The sequence below is a fragment of the Brachyhypopomus gauderio genome, chromosome 14, assembly GCF_052324685.1.
Source record: "Brachyhypopomus gauderio isolate BG-103 chromosome 14, BGAUD_0.2, whole genome shotgun sequence".
Taxonomy (NCBI): Eukaryota; Metazoa; Chordata; class Actinopteri; order Gymnotiformes; family Hypopomidae; genus Brachyhypopomus; species Brachyhypopomus gauderio.
In genome coordinates, this window is record NC_135224.1 from 11956550 (window position 1) to 11977372 (window position 20823).

The 20823-nt window shown below is 41.9% G+C and overlaps 2 protein-coding genes across 12 annotated transcripts in view; both read right to left on the reverse strand.

Annotated features, from left to right (window-relative positions):
- The window catches only part of ehbp1l1a (EH domain binding protein 1-like 1a), a 49124-nt gene extending 35906 nt beyond the window's left edge, over nt 1–13218 (reverse strand). For 5 of the 11 annotated variants that reach the window (XM_076973107.1, XM_076973106.1, XM_076973102.1 and 2 more), the window contains exons 1-2: nt 12912–13184; nt 2991–3048 (exon numbers count right to left, since the gene is read on the reverse strand). In XM_076973107.1, the coding sequence (XP_076829222.1) occupies nt 2991–3048; nt 12912–13015 (162 nt within the window). In that variant the 5' untranslated portion in view covers nt 13016–13184. Of the gene's footprint in view, nt 1–2990; nt 3049–12911 lie in introns of all 11 variants that reach the window. The other 6 variants (XM_076973104.1, XM_076973101.1, XM_076973108.1 and 3 more) reach the window with 3 other exon arrangements.
- A 4340-nt stretch (nt 13219–17558) lies between these two features.
- On the reverse strand, nt 17559–20070 carry kcnk7 (potassium channel, subfamily K, member 7). The gene is made up of 3 exons (XM_076973187.1): nt 19672–20070; nt 18835–19230; nt 17559–18201 (listed from the first exon to the last, which is right to left on the reverse strand). The coding sequence occupies exons 1-3, from the start codon at nt 20006–20008 to the stop codon at nt 17954–17956; spliced, it is 981 nt and encodes a 326-aa protein (XP_076829302.1). The 5' UTR covers nt 20009–20070; the 3' UTR covers nt 17559–17953.
- Nucleotides 20071–20823: the final 753 nt, after the last annotated feature.

Genomic DNA, 20823 nt, shown 5'->3' on the forward strand with positions numbered 1-20823 from the left:
TCTAAAAGCTGTGGTTCCAATAACACCTCATTGATCTCACCCCTCACCCCAAACATACACACACATACCCACTGTAGACCGTTACCCTACACTTTTTACACCCTGCACCTTTTGTGTTTACAGTTTTTCTCGATTGTTTACACACTAATACTGGTAATTGAGACACAATGACCACAACATGTAACTATTGCACCAACCCCCTGAACCAATTCTACTAAACTACAAGCACAATTCCTGTTTTACACTCAAATTGCAGTTCTAAAACACACTTTTTTCCAAATACTACACACAATTTTCTGCATTTGGCATAATTTTCATGAAGAAAATCTCTTGTTTTCACAAGGAACACACTGCTATTCAAAATTCTAAAGTTAATTGTCCTATTATGCACACTGACTCATCACATCAGCAAACACCTGTCTCACATGTTTACAATCAGCAATCAGAGCTTTAGCATAAAATGGCAAAAGGTGAGCTCTTCTGTTTTGGAGCAATGGATGCCAACATTGGAAACAGAGGCAGAGCCAGAGGAGTGAGAGTAAGAGGAGGAGGAGGACGAGGAGGACGAGGACGAGGACGAGGAAGGCCAAGGACCGTAATCTCTGATGAGATCCGAGCCACTTTGGTTGACCATGTGGTCAACCATGGTCTAACAATGAGAGAGGCTGGGCAAAGAGTACAGCCAAATTTGAGTAGGTACACTGTAGCATCCATCATCCGGACTTTCCGTAATGAGAACAGGTAAGAAATCAGCACTCAGTAGGAAACTGCAGGACTGCATATCAATACAGTACTCAATGAGTACAGTATTGCCTGTGGACTGTTTTGTAGGACTGTAAATATAAATATAAATGTTTCAAGTATTTGGGAAATGTATTCCTGCACAGTATTTACAGTATTTTACTATTTGGATTGCAGAACTGAAAGGTTACCACCACGAGGTGGACGGGAACGTCTTTTGTCTCCTGAACAGGAAACTGAAATCCTGAACATGGTCCTAGTAAATAATGCCATAACATTACGGCAAATACAAAGAAAAATAATAGAAGACACCGAGATCTTTCAAAATATTGATAGGGTAAGCTTATCAACGCTGGACCGTGTCTTGCGCAGAAATAACCTGAGGATGAAGCAGGTCTACAGGGTGCCTTTTGAACGCAATTCAGAAAGAGTCAAAGAACTGAGATATAACTATGTGCAAGTAAGTCCTATACAATCTCACAACTGATGTATACACTCAACACTGTATAAATTATACATATTTCAGTATTGTAATCATAATGATTGTGCTTCACAATAGTGACTCCTCCATGTCTATTTCTGATACTGTCATGTGTGTTGCAGAGAATCCTTGAGCTAGAGGTGGACGCAGTGGAGCACCAATTCATATTCATTGATGAGGCTGGATTCAACCTCACAAAAAGACGAAGGAGGGGAAGGAATATCATCGGCCAGCATGCCATTGTTGAAGTTCCTGGCCAGCGTGGAGGGAACATCACTATGTGTGCAGCGATTACCCACCACGGCGTCATCCATCACCATGCTACCCTTGGCCCCTACAACACTGCCCATCTAATCACATTCCTCGACACCCTACACAACACACTCATTCCACCAGATCAGATAGACGGTCCAGAGCAGCTCAGGTACGTTGTCGTTTGGGACAATGTAAGTTTCCACCGGGCTGCTCTGGTTCATAATTGGTTCACTGCCCACCCACGCTTTTCAGTTGTTTATCTCCCTCCATATTCTCCATTCCTCAATCCTATTGAGGAATTTTTTTCTGCCTGGAGATGGAAAGTGTATGACTTACATTCACAAACACGTATACCCCTTCACCAAGCTATGGAAGACGCATGTGGAGATATAGCAGTTGATGCTTTTCATGGCTGGATTCGCCATGCTAGGCGATATTTCCCCCGCTGCTTGGCCAGAGAAAACATTGCTTGTGATGTGGATGAGGTGCTGTGGCCAGACCGAAACACAAGAGAGGATGCAACATAGTTTTATTTTTTTTTTACTGTAACTGTATACAGTAAATTCTTCTGTTTTGTATGAAGGCCACTGTATGTGCAACTTTGTGTTGGGTGGGATGTACACTGTGTACATTGCTTTTGTGGGAAAAAATAAAATATATTTGTTACTGTATATGTGTGTTCTGAGTATAAACTATAAACTTTTAGAATAGAGTATAAACACTATTCTAAAATATTTTACAATGCACTTATGTATTTCCTGTCTGTAGTAAGTGTAACACTGCACAAAAAAGGCCAAAGTCATTATGATGAATGGAGAAGAAGTGTTTTCCATTCATCATAGTGTTTTACATTGAGCACATCAGTGTTCAACCAGTTGTTATAAATGTCTATTCATATGATGGTTTGTGTGTGTCATCTGAGAACAAAATACCATTTTGAGAAGATATAATATTGTTCTGACTGTAAAGTTTCATTTTGAAAGAGAACTGAGGGGTTTTGCCCATTGTGTGTGTGTTTTTCTGATTTGTGTGTAGAGTTTTGAGAGTATGAGGCATGCTTTCAGACAATGTGTGTAAACAATCGAGAAAAACTGTAAATGCAGGAAAATTGCACTGCCACTTGCCAGTGATTTGTTTGTTCATGCTGTAATATTGTTGTACTTCCGCTCATAGTGCCTTGTGTAAATACATAGTGCACTTTATTTTACCTTATTTTTAGTGTAATCTACTCTCAAACTAATGTTTGTGTACAGCTGTAATTTACACCGTAATCCCATTATGCTGGCCATGTAAATTTTTAAATGCATGTTTTGTTGCTTTGGGTTGCTTTCTGTCAGCAAGATTCTGTTATACTCATGTATAATAATAATAAAGACTTGTTTACTTGCTTTTCTGCACTAAATACTGCACACTGCACAAAACCGCATTCACCCTGCTCACGAGAGCAAGTTGGCCCAGGTGCAGAGGGTGAAAGCGAAACAACGATGGCCCGTTCTCCACATCCTCTCCTCACCTTAGAGCAGATGCGTCTGTTCCTCCTCGTCCACACCACTCTCAGCTTGTCCGGCTGCCTGCGGGTGCAGAGAATGTGCAAAATTAACCTCAAGCTCACCCACACCAGCTTACAGCTCTAATGGGCTCCCTGCATCGGCCTCTTACTGACAAGCATCAGGTTGGATAAATGCACGTGAAGTAATGTGGTAATGGCAGGGGATCGAAGAGACATTCAGGATCTAACAAGCTCGGGAAGGATCGGTCCAAATCTGGAGAGTTTGCGCCACTTCGGAGATGTTCTGCATGTGATTAAATGTCTGAGGAGGAAAGTTGGGAGTTCGAGTCTGGAGGCAGGTGAAGATGGAGGCCATCATGGGTGTGGGTTACAGTTATCCGGTTACTCATTTGAACCAGTGCCAGCACAGCCTCAGCAAAAATCCCACACGCTCCTCTGATCCCACACGCTTCTCACGCGCCCACTGAGTGCTGGAGGTCTGAGTCAGGGTCAGGCTTTGAGTTCCACATCCTAGTTAATCTGCAGGGCAACGATCGGTCCATGAGACCATCTCCCCTACTACAGCAGTGCACCGGCTTTCTTACCGTCTCTTCACATACCCAACCTGCGGCTCGAAGCCGTGTCTTCACGGTCGAAAGTGAGACCTGCTTACTTTGACCGGAGCTGCGCTAGTCTTGAAGGTGTTGTGCTGTGAGCACACACACTGTTTACGCTCGTCATCTCACTGCCCACACACACTTCTCAGTGCTGGGAAGGTAATGGGGCGGGTGCTGGGGCCCACTCAGAGAAGGAGGTCATGCATTACGTTCCATCTCGTCCATCTGCACAGTAGTTCAGACCTTGTGAAAATGAAACCCATGAAACCAAATGAGTCCCACAAATCGCTGGACAAACTACTGCGCCCAGGGTTCAAAATGTATATAATGCTTATAATGCTGTGGTAGCACTTTTGGTTCAGGGTCCCAGTCACTCTCTGCTGACTCTGGATCCAGCTAAAGAGCCCCAGACAATCACACTTCCTCTTCAACGTTTGACAGTTGTGTGACCTGTTGAGGACACATCCATTCACCTCTTTGACAGCATACAAAAATTGTGATGAACCAAAGATTTCATTTTTGGTTTTGTTTCATGGCTTCTCACTGTCTCTTCACAGCTAAACCTGAGACCTGCTTACTTTGACCAGCGTTATGCTGGGCTTGAAGGTGGTATGCTGTTAGCACACACACGGTTTACTCTTCTCTTTTTTTGTGGCCTGACAGACCTCTTCCTGTCACATTTTCCTTCACTTTTCAAATATCTTTTTAAGATGTCACTTTCCTTAAAGCAAAGAACTATACTTCTTTGTGTTATAATGGTTTATCTGCCTTTGTTAATTACATTTTCTTTTCCTTTTCAATAGCAACATACTATATCCCGCAGTGTAATACATAATCTGTTCCAACACTGCTTTTGAATAGACAGAGGACTTATTTGCATTACTTTTCAAAGCTTAACTTATATTTAACTTATTAACTTATATTAACTTATATTTATGCAGATCTGCTGTACATTTTAACAAGTGACTTGTTTTCTGAAAAACGTCTTATACCTCTGAATTAGGGGTGCACGATATGGACTAGAATTATGATGTGCGATAACATTGTTGGATATCCCGATATCGATGTGAACCACGATAAATTAAGATTAAAATACAGAGATGTAGTGTCTCTCTGAACAGCAGCACGTTAATTAGTTTTTTTTAATGTGTAATGAATCCAGAATAATTCCAAATATTTTGCAGGTTTATTCAACAATAGATTCAATCTAGGTTTATACTTTCACGAGTGACCGTAGCGCGACTCCGCACACCTCGCGTAAACCTCCGCGAACGACGGAAGCGTTTAATCTTGCCGTGTCACATTCTTTGCAGTGTTGTCCGAAACGATATGTAGGCCTAGTAGTATAGAAAAACACCCCTCAAATACAGGGGAATGAACATTTACCTGACCAATTTTAATGTTGCTTTGTGTATCAGGTTTGAAAAGTGCTGGAATTTAGGCTAAAATACTTGAAATTGTAACTACTTCGTTTCACAACAAATATCTGTCTGACTGAACAGTTCTCTTGTAATTACATTAACAAATACGAGCCTCTTGTAATTCCAGGACGAAACATGAAAGAACGTGAAGACGTTAAGATTGGGCGTTTTGAAAATAAACAACCATTAAATAATGTGATTAAAAAAAGCGAATTATTTCGAATCATTTAGAGTATATGTATAAATATTTAACTCAATTAAGTTTAACGAGCTGGGAATTATTGAAATGGACCTTGAAAGTGACGTACAAGTGCTTTAATTCCACCTTGTATAGGTGTATGAACCCGGCAAACATGACTGTTCTCATTGCGCTGAGACGCGGCGCGCGAACTTACAAAATTCGAGAGGTGCACGACCTCGTGAATTGACAGCGCGCGAGACCATCGCACACGGGCGAAGCCACCGTGATTACGTTATTTTCGCCTTGCGGACCCTCGCGCTGCATCAAGTGTAAACCAGGCTTAAACCAAATCGCGTGTCTGATGAGCGTGTTCACCTCACTCTGCCTCTTGCCTACTTACGTCACGTGATCATAGTCTGCAGCGCGAATAGCTCCCTCTATTGCTGGACGAGGATAATGCAATTTGAGTTTGCTGTTATTCAAGGAGTTATCTTCCTACATCATCCAATTGCACACCCGGAGAGCCAACCGCAGTTTTAGACCTGCAGTTCTAGACCTGCAGTTCTAGACGTGCCGTAGTTTTAGATGTATGTAACGTAATATCCAGATAGTGTTTAGTATGTCGCGGGAGCAGATGGAAGAATATTTATAAGCAACAATAATATATGATAGATATATGATAATGTCTGAAGGTAATTTTTGGGTTATCGTAATGTTTATGTCATGAAGGATGAATCTGACTAGCGTTAGTGTGTCTTGGTTCGTTAGTTCTGGCTACCTTTATGGCTACTTAGTAGCTACTTTGATTAAATTTGAAACAACTTAAAGGAAGGAAATTAGCACTTACTACGCTACTATTAATACTAAAAGTAGTAAGCAAGCTAAAGTAGCATTTCCCCATCATTATTAACCCATAAGAACCCAGACTATGTTCTGAATATTGATACAATTGAGCATATTAATATATGATACACATATATTTAGTCTGCTAAATGCCATAAATGTAAATGTAAATATGATCGGTCTGAAGGTCATTTTTGTGTTATCGTAATGTTTATGTCATGAAGGATGAATCTGGCTAGCGTTAGTGTGTCTTAGTTCGTTAGTTCTGGCTACCTTTATGACTACTTTGTAGCTACTTCGACTTTGAGAGAAATGCTAGTCCTGCGAACGTAAATTTTTGCCGGGGGGGGGGGGGTCGCGAACGTAAAATGGACAAAAATTTGTATTATATTGCGATCGATCGGTCGCCAGTGTTTGCGCCAGAGCGAACTGGTAACTCATTGAATCATAGATATGGATCAGAGGTAAATAAACTAGATTTTTTTTCGGCGTGAGAAATCGGATGTGTGGCGTGTGAGCGAAAAACCCCAAGTATCACATAATATTTGCTAGTTGCATGCCAATGAAGGTATACGAGTAAAATAAATCACTCCTAACATTCTGGAAACGTATGCTTACTCACTGAAAGCATCCTGACATTATGCATTTTTTGCTGATTTTTAATACAAAATAGCCTATGCCAGTAATCCAGTAGTTTAATTAAAAATAAAATATCTTCAGGAGACAAGCTGTGTGTGTAAATGACAAAATTAATCAAAACTCCCTAAAAGAACAGGGAAAATGAGGCGTACTACTTCTATTTAAATACAACATGTGGTGTACATTATCGTTTAAAACTTGTCAAATGTTAGAGATTTGGCTAAAACAATTCAGAATCAATGGGCTTATTTAACAAATAAACAATGGATTATTACAATATACAAGCCCCTGAGCCTACGGCATGCATTGGAACTGCTGGTCTAGAACTGCGGTTGGCTGTCGTTAGCTACATTCCGAGCCGCTAGGTGGCGCATGGCTAAAACTACAGCACGTCTAGAACTGCAGGTCTAAAACTGCAGGTCTAGAACTGCAGTTGGCTCTCCGGCTGTGCAATTGGATGCATCTCGTTATCGTGGCTCTTTCGATGTGTTTATCGTGAAACTTCACATCGCGATAACGATAAAAATACGATTCATCGTGCAGCCCTACTCTGAATATACGTTTTTTTACATTATTTTTGCAGTTGGTAAAAAAGACAAGCAAAAAATATGACATTTTGCCTGCTACAGCATAGATACAGAAAGAACAACAATGAATTTGCATAAACATAAAAAAAAATATGCAAATTGAATGAGTAAGCAATACAAAATGCCACACATACAGCACAGTCATGTCGACACACTCTTACACCATAGATGCTGAGCTCTGTTATATACTGTAATGTCATTCTTTATGGTAATCATTCATATTGTGGAGGTGACCAGTGTCCAGAAAGAGAGAGCAGTGACAAATTCCAGTCACCCTCCTGCACCCGCCTCACACACACCCACACACACACCTTCCCCTGCATCCTGTGAGTTTAAATGTAATGTTTCAATATTGATCAAAGTTGTTGATTTGTGTGAAAATGCCTGGTTGGGTTTCGTCACATTGCCTTCCTGTGTGTGAATCTCGTTAAAAGCATCACCGCAGCAATTTTTCCTCCAGCAAGAATGCTTCACATCTTTTTTTTCCCTCCGACGTCATCTCAGGCATGTTGTGACTGTGCTATAGTTCAAACAGCTGCTCTCAGTGAGGTGGAGCCTGCAGGGTGAGTGGCTAAACGTGCTGACGGTGAAACCGATCACGATGGCTCGTCAGGCATACCGGGCATTCGAGCAGGCCGCACTGGCGCTGGGTTGATTCCAGCATCGGCCTTCCTCCAAGGAGCCGGAAATGAGGCAGAGGGACTGGAACTCGTCTCAAGTCCTGAGATGCCGGAAAGCAACTTTCTGCGCTAAGTGGCTCTGACTCATCTGAGTCACTGCTACAACCACAAGCATGCGGCTTAGCACTACACACGACACACCCCAGATGGTATCACCCCAGTCAGTATCACCCCAGGCAGTATCACCCTAGCAGCGACACCCCAGCTTTCCACCGGTTGAAGCCATCAGTTCTGGAGGAGTTGAACATGCAGGATCCATGCCCTTTGGCGGGTCTATGTAGTCAGGGGGGCATCGCACACAGGCATCACCTTCATCTACACCAACACCAACATCACAGATGATGCAGAATGCCAAGAATATGGAGAGGAGTGGTGGAGAGGTGGAGAGGAGAGGTGGAGAGGAGAGGTGGAGAGGAGCGCTGCTGCTGCCATCGCAGGCCTTGACACTGTGAATTCTCACCAGCCCCGTGGCAGAGGGCATGGTCAAGAGGGAGAACTTGGATTGCCACCCACCGAAGAGACATTGTGCATCTTAGGACATCGTGCTGGCAAAGATGGCGGTCAGAACGTTCCCCGTCTGCTTGTCTTTGCTACGTCAAGGACACTGTCATTGCAGTAAAGCGGTTTTCTCCCTGACACTCCAACCTGTATGTGGAACAGGCTGCTGGTGATATGGTATGATAGGAGCTAGCAGATGTTAGTTAAGACTTGCTCCACGTTTGGCTTCTTGCTGAGCACAGAAACAGGTTTGGGACATAGGGTGTGGTGCTTTCTTACTGCAATGTACCAAGACATAAAGTATTGGCACGTTCCAAACTATTTTATGTAGCAGTTTTGACTCGCTCGTTGCATACCTATCTTAATAAGACTGCGGTCTGTACTTGGTTGATGAAAATAATGGACGTGATTGATGAAAACAAACAAAGAGTGAGACCATGTGACTTTTTGGCTGCAAATGCGAAACACACCCTCTGCTTCGGACTCCGAAGCTTCCGATACGGAGCTCCCCTTCGCATGGATCAGTCATTACGATAAAGGGGGAAAAAAACGCTGATGCGCCAGCTTGCCAGGACGTGTCCTCCACACCCAGAACGGCGACTTCCTCTGAGCGCGGACGCCCGAGTGGCGGACGGGCGCAGCCTTGGGCACCGGATCTGTGGTGAGGAGAAGGTGGAGGAGAAGGGGTGGGGTGGGGAGCCCCCGACACTCACGTTGCAGGTCACCCTGAGCAACAGCTGGACAAGCACGCAAATGGCAAAGTGGGCAGCTGAATCATGCGGGCGACTAAAATAGAGTGGGATCGTGGCAGATATAACGGGCCTTGTTCAGTGCAGTAAAATGAGAGTGCCATGGCCATGATCATGAGCACTATAACAGAAGAGGACCTTTCTTCATTTAAATGTTTTCATTTCTGCATTCTGATTATACACAGCAGTGCATGTGCATACATTTATTAACATAAATGTTCAATGTCAACATACAGTGTATGTGAGGGGTTTTGGGTTTGATATGAAGAGCATTAAACACTGAGTCAGACTGGGCTTTTCCAGTTATTTTGGGGTTAGCCATGAATTAAAGAGTCATGTGGCTCACCATCGTGATGTTGTGACAGACGTCACACTGAGCAAGCCTGAACACATCCCAAACATCCCAGTTCTTCGCTGTCTGATTCTCTGTGTGGGCCCTTATCAGTCTGTCCAGCCTTTCCATATTCTACACATTCTCAGTAGACCAAACAACCATTATGTCAAGCGTGTGCTTGCAAGGGCCTCGTGACTAAATTTTACAAACGGCCATTTGCACCATATCATCAGTTTAGTGGCCGAACACTGTAAGCAGCAAAATCAGGCCACAACATGGCAACTTCTTTGATTGTCCTTAAGAACACTGCTGTGAGCTGTCACTGTTTAAAATGCAAGACTTCCAACAAGACTTCAATCCTAAGAGCAAACTGAATTAACTGAATTTATTTTTACATCACATTATTTACAATAATATAAATCCCCAAATTGCAAAAAAAAACAGGCAGCATTAGCTCATTCTGGCAGAGCTGACAATTACTCAGCAGTTAACACACGCACCGTATGTCAGCCAAGCATCTGGGGATTAACAGAACATGATCCTGACACATCTGATTCACACAGCATATCGCAGCAAATGCATTCGATACATACAGACAACACAGAACGAACAGCCAGAACTATGGAGTGAGATAACTGTCTTTAATATGAGAGGGCAAAGATAAGGTTAAATTGAGCAAGTCAGACACACTGAGTACGTAAAATCAAGAAAACCGAGGAAAAACAGTGACAGCGAGAGCAGAGAAACAACAATTGTACGGTTAAGTGTGCTCACTTCACTGTTTTCAGGGTGCATTTCAGTTTTTTGCTCACTTCCAAAATACGTCACAGATCAAGGCTTGGTAGATGCCATCGAACCATCGATTACATTTTTTTAAACAATGTCATATTGCCACAGATAAAAACCTTTACCACCCAAAGCCAACAAAACGGTGAATGTTTGTGTATGGAGCCTGCTAGCTATAACATTAGCTAGTTAGTAGCTACTCAAGTTAAATTAGACAGCTAGCTACTTAATGATCCTAGTGGATGCATAAGTAAAACCTAGCTGAAATTAGCAAAACATCCAAAACAAAATTTAGGATGCTGCTTCACTGTAACTATGGCTACATTGGTAACTAACTAGATGCAGATTTATGCAGTGTTATATTAATCTAGATAGCTACATCTGGAGTCCTACAATTGTACAAGCAAATAATTTTGTTTGTTTTAGACATTAGCACATAAGCTACATTAGCTAACTATCTGTGACTTCAGATTCACAGTGAAGTCAAAATTTGGAATGCTGATTTTAAATCAACACAAACACTGAGGGCAGTCATAGCCTGGGGGTCAGGGAACTGGTCTTGTGACCGGAGGGTCGTGAGTTTGATTCCCAGACCTGAGGCCATGACTGAGGTGCCCATGAGCAAGGCATCTAACCATCAATTGCTCACTTGTATAAAAATGTAAGTCGCTCTGGATAAGGGTGTCTGCCAAATGCCATAAATGTAAACATTCAATGTTTTGTTGGCTTTGGGTAGAAAATGCTTTTATCTGTGGCACTTTAGCTATCCATGATGTCTAATTGTTTAAAAAACAGTTAATCAACATGTCTCATGCATGAAAGATTGGTAGCAGTAAGCATGCAGCATCTGTTGTACGATTTACGTTCAATTATGCACGTGTAGACCAAATCGGGTTGTGACATGCCCAATTGCAGTTGCAATCGATGGTTCAGGTAATCATCTACCAAGCCTTGATCTGTGACATATTTACACTTGTAATCCTGAAGAGCCGAAATTTTAGAAGTGAGCAAAAAACTAAGTGCACTTAACCGTATAATTCTTGTTTCTCTGCTCTCGCTGTTTTTGCTCGGTTTTCTTGATTTTGCATGCTCAATGTGTCTGACTTGCTCAATTTAACCTTATCTTTGCGCTCTCATATTAAAGACAGTAATCTCACTCCATACAGAACCGTCTAGAGAGAACACTGCACAGGGCACTGTGCAACTTCTCACGCAGGACTGCATTCAACTGGGCTCTCGAAACTTGAGCTCCAGCGTTAAACGGGTCTCTCTGCCATTCCAAGTGTGCTTGTGCTCCTGAACTGCAGCAAGAGCTCCCGGTATTCTGAGATTTGATCCATGACACCTATGACACATTATCTGTGGATGTGCTGCTGTGTAAACTGATTAAAAGATTAGCCTGCAAGGTAAACCTGTTCTGTTGAAGCCATTCTTCCAAAGCTGTGGCATTTGTATCTGTTTTAGGAGAAGAGTACATTAAACGTAATATTTTTCTTTGTTTTTTTTTTAATAATCCTTTTTATTACTTTGCTGTCAAGTCATGTGTCCCAGCTGAGGTTAGCTTATATTGTATTGTATTGTATTGTATTGCACTGAGCCAACACCTGCAGTTGCTATCACAAAACGTGATCTTTGGGAGTGGTGCACATATTAACACAGTAATTCAGTCGCTAAAGTGGGTCAACACACAATAATAACATAGGCAGCACTGGCGTTATGTGAAATGAATACCATACCCCGCTACCAAGATAAACCCCAGCAATAAAACGCTTGCCATGATGCTCTCTTGTGTCATCGAAGCAACAGACCACAAAAAGCTTTACTGCTCGCACCCACTGCAGTGAGAGAGTCAGTAAGAAAATGGGTAGTGATGTAGCAGAAACCAGTCTCCGCAAACTTCGTCACTGAAAACATCTTTGACCAAGCTCCAATTAAGACAGCTGTCTAATGTGTCAAGGGCTTATTTACCCACTGGGGGGCGCTGTAACTGGCGCATCTTGTCTTGCCAAATATTGTCAAAATAAACGTTAGGTTCGCCGTAAAGTGTATACAGTACTTTGTGCCTAATACATTTCTCCAGCATACTTTAATGATGAGCCGCAGATCTTTGTACGGGGAATACTGGGTATCTATGGGCGCGGTGCTGTACTAAACTCAAAATTCTTAAACATACTTCCACACCATCAACTCGTATCAAGGCAAAAGGTTTTGTAAACAGAACCGTCCAGAACAACGTCCATACATTAGGAGTGCCCACAATGCTGAGGATAAACAGAGCTGAGGGAAATTTGGAAATAACACGGAAGTAAGATGATATGCATACAGAGTAGAGACCAACCCTACTTTCGCTTTTTAAAAAATTGATCGTATTACACTACATATGCGTAGGATATTTAGCAAAAAAAACTCAATTTCTTCTCGACGTTAAATTATCCCGGTGAATGGGAGTATGCTATGTGTTTTACAAACTTCCATCGCATCACATGGCATACAGAGCAGCAAAATGGTCCGTTGGTCTGGCTGCTACCAGTAGACTCTTAGAATTCATTTCACAACAACACGTTCGTTTTGTTCAAACGTTATCGAGAAATACTGGTGAATATTACCTACCACTTGTTTGTGCATTCGACCGTAAGTTCTTGATAGGACGCGACAAACTGGAACTTTGATGCTTTCTTGCCAACGCGCTGAAGTCTCTTCCAGACAGAGGTCATGACTGAGTTTGTTTTCGAAAATGTTCGGTAAATAACAACAGGCTACATCGAAGAAAACAAATGATAGTCCTCGGTCGTGGCCCTGTACTAGAAGAACCGCCGCGGCTGCCGGTGCTGTAGCAGCGCGCTCAGTCTCTCCGCTCACATGTCCCAAATGTCAAAGCAAAAAGTGGCAAGAGCAAAGCCCGCATCGTCAGATGACGAGGAAATCACAGTCATGGGGCAAACTATCCAGCTTACTGTCAGATAACTTTGAAATAAATATGATTTAAAGCTGAATAGCATATCCTTTAACGGAGCCATAAAGTTTCTTTACATAGCTACAGTATGTGTAAGTCCATCTGAGGTAAAAATAAAAAAAAAGTATCAAGAAATCATTTTTTACTCTTTGTTTTCCAATCCTGCCTGTTAACAAGACCAAAGCAAATTTCATTATCTCTCCTCATTACCTGGTCGGCCTGTTAAAATACTAACTAGGCTATACTTCTGGGGGAAAGTGAAATGTACATTTTAAATAACCTACATAACGTGCAATGATTTGTAGCAAGTGACATTCTATTACAAATATAAACGTTAGGTATTTCATTATCTATTAACATATAGCCTACACATAATATCATTTATTACATTATTAATATAGGCTATAATATCATTTATTACATTATCTATTAATATAGGCTATATGTTAACACCAGAAAAGTGTTTATGGCAGGCTATCGGGATCTTGACATCATTGTTGTGCTGCTATAGGTTTAATCTTCAGAGCGACCATGTGGAAATGCACCTGTTTCGCTCGAGCCCTTTGTTGTAAATGTTGGTCAGAATACAGACCACAGTACACCACAGTTTCCCTCTCTGCTATTGACCAAAGTATCTAATACTCAATCAAGCCACAAGCACCAAACACATCCAGGCAGGCAGGGTTGAATGCAGTTTCAAAATTTAGGGAATGGTGTTTTACATCAGTCGTGTATAGGCTATATATATAATTCTAGGTAGGTTACTGCAGTGTATCCAGGTAAGACACATAGAGATATTAAAGATTGTAGTGAAGTACACTAAAGTTTCCAGAGAAGCAGGACGTTTTGGACACAAGTCCTTCATCAGCTGTGCAAACAAAGTACTTCAATATGAATATTTCTATTTGAATAGACATACATCAATATGAGGCACTTTGCTTGCACAGCAGATGAAGGACCTCTGTCCGAAACATCCTGTTTCCTATGTATTAATTTTGATTCAGTCAGTATTCCAAGCATATTTTTAAAAGGGTCAAATGATGACATGTGGTCTTGGTTGGAAAATTTTATCCAGTCCAAAAAAGGACATAAAATGTGTTTGTTATAAATACATATAATGTCTATTTAAAGAAAATTACTTAACCTTTAACCTCTGTTTTGTATTTCTTAAGCCAATAATAACAAAATAACAGAGCAAGCAAAAGTGGAAAGAGAGAGTGAAAGGGGAAGGGAGAGAGAAAAAGGGAGAGAGAGAAAGAGAGAAGTAGAGAAAGATGGGAGGGATGAAGGATTCAGAGGTCATGCTGAGGTGAGAGGCTATTCTTCAGAGCAGTTGACTTCCTGTGTTTAAAGTGCTGCAATCATAGCATGTCCTGTTTTCATGCAGGTTGGATCACTTATGTAAGTACTACCAACAAAAATGATTAAACGGCATAACGAAGAAAGGCATAAACCAAAATACTTTCCTTTTAAACCAAAGTTTCACATCCTATTTACCAGGCTTGAAAATGAATTTAGGAACATTAGAATTGCTCAAGGGTCACTCATTTATATATTTAATATCCATATTTGTTTCTATTATTTATATTTTTATATTTCATAATCCTAATTGAATGTGGAAAAGGAAGCAGAAAACAACATGAACATGATGTTGGAAGGTGTGAAGTTCAGTTTGCATCTTTAAGTGCTTTAAGTTGGTTTTCCAGACACAGCCTCAAATGCTCTTAGGACTCCTTTGACCCATTAGGCGTGTCACCATCTGCTAGGCCTCATCCATGATCTCACACTTGTATTATATCTCATGTCTCACACTGATCTGAAGACCGAAGGGAATGACAAAAGCCCTTTTCCAGCACGTTTTGATACAACTTCATGCAGCTCTATCTCTAGGAGTGGAAAAGTACTTCTGGAGCTAGTGTGGTGTTTGCTCCAAGCCTAAAGGCCTGAAGGATCCGAGCTAGTGTTTGGGCTGTGTCTATAAATATACACGTGCATTACAACACCACCTGCCAGCAGTCTGTCAAAACTATGGGAGGGTGGGGTGAGGGTGGCATTTGATGGTGCAAAAATACAAAGTAAAATGGTTTTACAAGGTCAGACACATCCTCAGGAAGACATGTTGTGTGTACATCTAGCACAGTATGGGCAGTGTGTATACAATAAAGGATTGTTTATATATGTGTGTGTGTGGTGTAGCCACTAATATTACTGGGAAAGCCCCTCTGTGAAGGCATCTGTGAGTTAGCGTCTGGTCAAGGACTTTCCTTTGTTACTTAAAGTTGTTCATTACAGGATCATGAGGCAAGAATTAAATTAGGTATTAAATACCTAGAATAGATCACCCATCCCTGATGTGCGTGTGTGTGTGTGTGTGTGTGTGTGTGTGTGTGTGTGTGTGTGTGTGTGTGTGTGTGTGTGTGTGTGTGTGTAGTTCAGGCATGCCATGGACAGTGAGAACAGGAATACATTTTTCATGCATTTAAGACTCCTCATTTCATTAACACGTTGTGAAGATGAACTCCATAACCTCTTTCCACATCCTATGGGGTAGATAAATGCAGTCTGTCAGAAATGGGGGGCTACATGCAAGCAAACATGAGAATTTCCAGTCATTTATAGAGGAAGCATCAACAAGGAGAAGCTAGTATTAACACCAGCACGCATTTGACTCATTTCAGTATTCAAATCAATTTGGTTTTACATGGTAAATAAGGAAGTTATTTAGGGTTAAAAATACTATGGGGAAATAATATGCTTGTTTGATAAAGCAATTCTCACTCTAAAAGAGTAAATATTGTAAGTAACAAAGGCACCTTCAACCCTCATTATCATTCACACAGATTCGAAGGGTAAAATAACGCTCCTATGAAGGCAGGCTGAGTGAGGCAGAGGCAGCCTGAGTGAGGTAGAGGCAGACTGAGTGAGGTAGAGGCAGACTGGGTGAGACAGAGGCAGACTGAGTGAGGTAGAGGGAGACTGGGTGAGACAGAGGCAGACTGAGTGAGGTAGAGGCAGACTGAGTGAGGCAGAGGCAGACTGAGTGAGGTAGAGGCAGACTGGGTGAGACAGAGGCAGACTGAGTGAGGTAGAGGCAGACTGGGTGAGGTAGAGGCAGACTGAGTGAGGTAGAGGCAGACTGGGTGAGACAGAGGCAGACTGAGTGAGGTAGAGGCAGACTGGGTGAGGTAGAGGCAGACTGAGTGAGGTAGAGGCAGACTGGGTGAGACAGAGGCAGACTGGGTGAGACAGAGGCAGACTGAGTGAGGTAGAGGCAGACTGGGTGAGGTAGAGGCAGACTGAGTGAGGTAGAGGCAGACTGAGTGAGGTAGAGGCAAACTGAGTGAGGTAGAGGCAGACTGGGTGAGGTAGAGGCAGACTGAGTGAGGTAGAGGCAGACTGGGTGAGACAGAGGCAGACTGAGTGAGGTAGAGGCAGCTGCTCTGCCTAAACACAATGAGAGTGCAGGGAAACAGCTTGAACCGCCGTGTGCCCTATAAGGAGTGCATGAGCTCATAAGGGCATTAGGCAAGCAGGAGTGTTTATGTGAGACCGGCTGAGGAGAGGCAGAGCAGTCAGTGCTGGGCACAGACTCTGAGTCACCATGTCCTGTCTACACACACACACACACACACACACACGCACACAGGGGACATTTGTGCACTTGTGCTCAGAAAAGCTCTGTCTTACCCCTCGTTTTATTTACCAGGCTAAGCAATGTAAAGTGAAAACACCAGTTGCAATATGAGGGAAACAATGCTAGAGTATGAGGCATCATTAACCATATTCGATGACTAATAGGAAATGTTTCATAATAGTCTGGAGAGGTACAATGTGTCATTTTAAAGTGTGGCGTAAATTATATGTGTTGTTTTCTAACACATAGGGTTTTTTTTACACAAATCTTCAAACTACTTCATTATATAACGAGTGATAAATGTCTTTCAATAATATTTAGAAGACCCGTTCTCCTCCAGTAGAGATTGTAAGGGAAAGGTATTAAAGGCTGCCACCTAGTGGCTGAAACCTTTCATTTCGGAATCACATCTTAGGCTCAAAGGAAACAGACAAACAAAGAAACAGAAAAAAAGGCTCGTGAACATGACATAGGGGTGAAGTTCTGCCATACCGAATGAAGAACCAAGAAGCCTCCAGCAAACCATCATAAAATACTATAGGAAAAAGCAGGGACCATTTTCAGATTGAGCTATTAAGAGGCAACAGATAATAGCATAAGTAAACAGCTTTGACAACTGTAAACAGTTTGCTTTTATTTCCTATACATTCATTATTAATACAGTGGACAGAGCAATATGATAGTGTCGAAGACATTTACCGGATGAAAACCCCAGGGGTCACTGAACTCACCTCTCAGTAGTCCATACGAAAGGACACAGTTTGGTTGAAAACATATAACAGAACATTTCTACACAGAACATCATGCCAGTAAAAGACAGTAAGTAATTTACAGTAAGAAAAGTTTATTTAATTTTGGACAGTAGAACTTAACATCACAAATACTAAACATGGCAATTTGTATATCTTGGTAAGAAATATGCAACTACAGCAAGCCCCGAAACTTTCTTGTTGCCGTTTGTAAAGACAGACCTGTCCGTTCGATCTTGGTATTCAGTAGTTTTGGTCAGATGGGTGGGAGAAGTGTCTGGATCAAATGACAGGGAAGCAGCTTCCTCAAAACGTGTCATTTGCTGTGGTCCACAGACGTAGTTGTGGGTGCACTAGAGAGGTGAGGTGAAATGGTGGAGATGGGACACGTGTACTGGAGTCCGTCTGCTGGGTCCCCGCTGGGCGCCATTTCATCCAAGTCGATTCCGTTGATGGCTCTCACGTGAGGTCCAGCACAGACACGCAACAGGGCCTGCACCTGGTGCAGCTCCCAGAAGCTCTCCAGGACCACAAGCAGGACTACAAGTCCCAGTGCCAAATAACCTTGGGAGAAATGAGGCATTTTACCGAAACATTAGAATACCTTAAATCTGTTGCACATCAGAATGGTATTAAGCACTATAAATATGTTTAGACATGTGAAAATCTTTGTAGTATTAGTCTGAACTGCATTGAACCTTTGACCAAGATATGACAAGAATTCACATTTTTGGATCCATATCTAATGCTTTTCCTTTCTTACATCATTGCTAGATATATGTGGCATGAGAAGAATGTGAACAGCCCTGATCCACTCTGTTCCATTCCACAGTCTGTCTGCACTAATCAAGACCTCCGTGCAGAACCCAGTCTGCCTGGAACCCAATCTGCTGGACACTGCCGTGACACTGATACTTGATCCCCAGCTATACAAAAAACCTCCACTGAAAACCAGGCTGCAGATGGAATATCACATGTCTGATCACAGGCAGCTGGGTTGCTTTGGACAGAATCAGATAGTGTAGCCCTTGTATGGGCTCAGACAAATAAGGTCTTGTACACAAGTAAATCAGACTCTTATAATGGGAGTCCTAGGAATGCTTGCCCATAACAAGGCCTAATGTGTCCATGAAGAAGTTCCCTAGCAGACCTTTTCTAAAGCGAGTCAAAACCAGTATGAGGAGGAAAAGGACTCACAGGAAGTAGCTAACTCCAGGACCAGGCGCACGCTCTGACTCTGCGTCCTGCCCGGCAGATAATCCTCCAGGCCGATAGTACTGAGTGAGGTAAAGCAAAAGTACAAGGACTGCAGGAAACTCCAGTCCCTCTCCAGCAGACAGAGGGCGATAGCGGGGAGCACGAGGAACAGAGTCGCCGTGCACGTTGCTAATCCCCCAAAGCAGAGCAGGGCGGCCCTGTTGTGGGACAGACCCCAGTAGATCTGGAGGTAGCGAATGGGGGCGTGGGTCACCCGTGGCAACAGGGCGTCGGTGATGGAGGAGAGAAGGAAGAAAGTGAAGGGAATGCCCGTCAGGCAGTAGAGCATACAAAACACACGAGCCTCGTCCGACAGTGGAACTGCGATGTCACAACCTGCCCACACACACACACACGCACACACCTGTTACGGTCTAGGATCTCAACCCAAAGTATTCATTGCAGACTACTCCCTATCAAAATGGTACAAGTTTGGTTTATAAATTCAGAATAAACCTAACAATGGTGATAAATAATACATATAAATAAATAATACATATATGGTGATAAATAATACATATATGTTGTAATACACTTTTCTGGCTAACAGATGAAGCTTTATAAATAAAACTTAAACATACCTCAAATAATTTTGAAAATCTGCATGGGGCAATGTATTAGTACTTTCCCTTTGTTACTGATTAATGCATTTTGTACAATGGTAAATTTAAGGCCAAATTATTTGTTTACTCCCAAAACCCCACCAAATACAAAACTTATGTTTTGAGCATCTTCATCATGATATAAGATTGATATGAATCGCATTCACTGGCTTACCTGTAGTCGTAAGGAAAGTTATGATGAAAAACAGCGATGACGTGAAGTCAAAGTTATACTCATCGCTTTCAGACTTCAAGACAGCAACGCCACGTCTGTTGGCAAAAAACACTTTTCGCAAAAGATGATTTAGATTCCTTTCTTGCACGCATTTGTGGTCTTCTAAAAACCTTTCAACAAATCCATGCGCTTCTGCATCTAGTAAATCCGCCTCTGGTTGTTCTAAACACATAAAAATAACCCCTCCGGTAATAAGATACAGCACGTAAACTATAGTCAAAACCGTGAACGCATAAGACCGACAAAAGGTAAGGAGTGATTCTGCGCTATGAGCCATAATTCAGCGTGGCTCAGGTGTATTTTACTAAGGACTAATCATCGCTATTCTACCTGTGTAACCAAATCCACACAAAATTAATCAAGTGGTTAAATATTCCATGAACCGATCCGCAGACACGTGTTACCTGAGAAAGAAGTCTCTATTTATCCGTGAAAAAAATAAGATAAAGATGAACTAGTTTAAGAGAACAAGCACCTCCAAAAAAAATCACAGAAATGTTTATTACAATAAATATAGTAATATTTATTATAGGACAGCGTGTGATTTATTAAATGCGTTATTGAAAGACGTTGTTTTAGGAATATGGCCCAATTAAACTATTTATCTTGACTAATAAAGCTATTTGTTTATTTTTTATTTATCTGTTTGTTTGTTTGTTTGTTTGTTTGTTTGTTTGCAACACTAGATGCCGCTATTCTGTAAAACTGCATCAAAGACTGATGAGGCCTGCGGTTGTCTGATCTGCGGATGTACAGAACATGACATCAGAACACGTGACTTCTGCGCCGCCTGATCTGTACTGTCCATAAAATAACTTCCTGAACTGATCTTATCAGCAGAATAAGCAGAAACACGTGCAAAATGTCAGAATAGAGCAGATTGTGAAACAAATTTAAACGCCATCACTCTTTAAAGAGAAAAGTCTCAGTTTTTTGTTTAGCTTAATAAAATGTAATGATAATAGCTTAAATTGCAATATGTCCTCCTAATTGAACTATTTAACTATATGAAGAACATAACCTGTCCCTTAACTTCTCTTAAAGGGTCCATATTTAAAAACAAATGCGTGCAAGATCAGGGCCTGGACAATT

Excerpts from the sequence above, each read along its gene's own strand:
- kcnk7 (XM_076973187.1), bottom strand. The coding sequence starts at position 20,008 with ATGGCTCATAGCGCAGAATCACTCCTTACCTTTTGTCGGTCTTATGCG. Across the intron at positions 19,231-19,671 it reads AACTTTCCTTACGACTACAG|GTTGTGACATCGCAGTTCCA; the intron begins GTAAGCCAGTGA and ends GTGTGTGGGCAG. Across the intron at positions 18,202-18,834 it reads CCTGGAGTTAGCTACTTCCT|GTTATTTGGCACTGGGACTT; the intron begins GTGAGTCCTTTT and ends ATTTCTCCCAAG.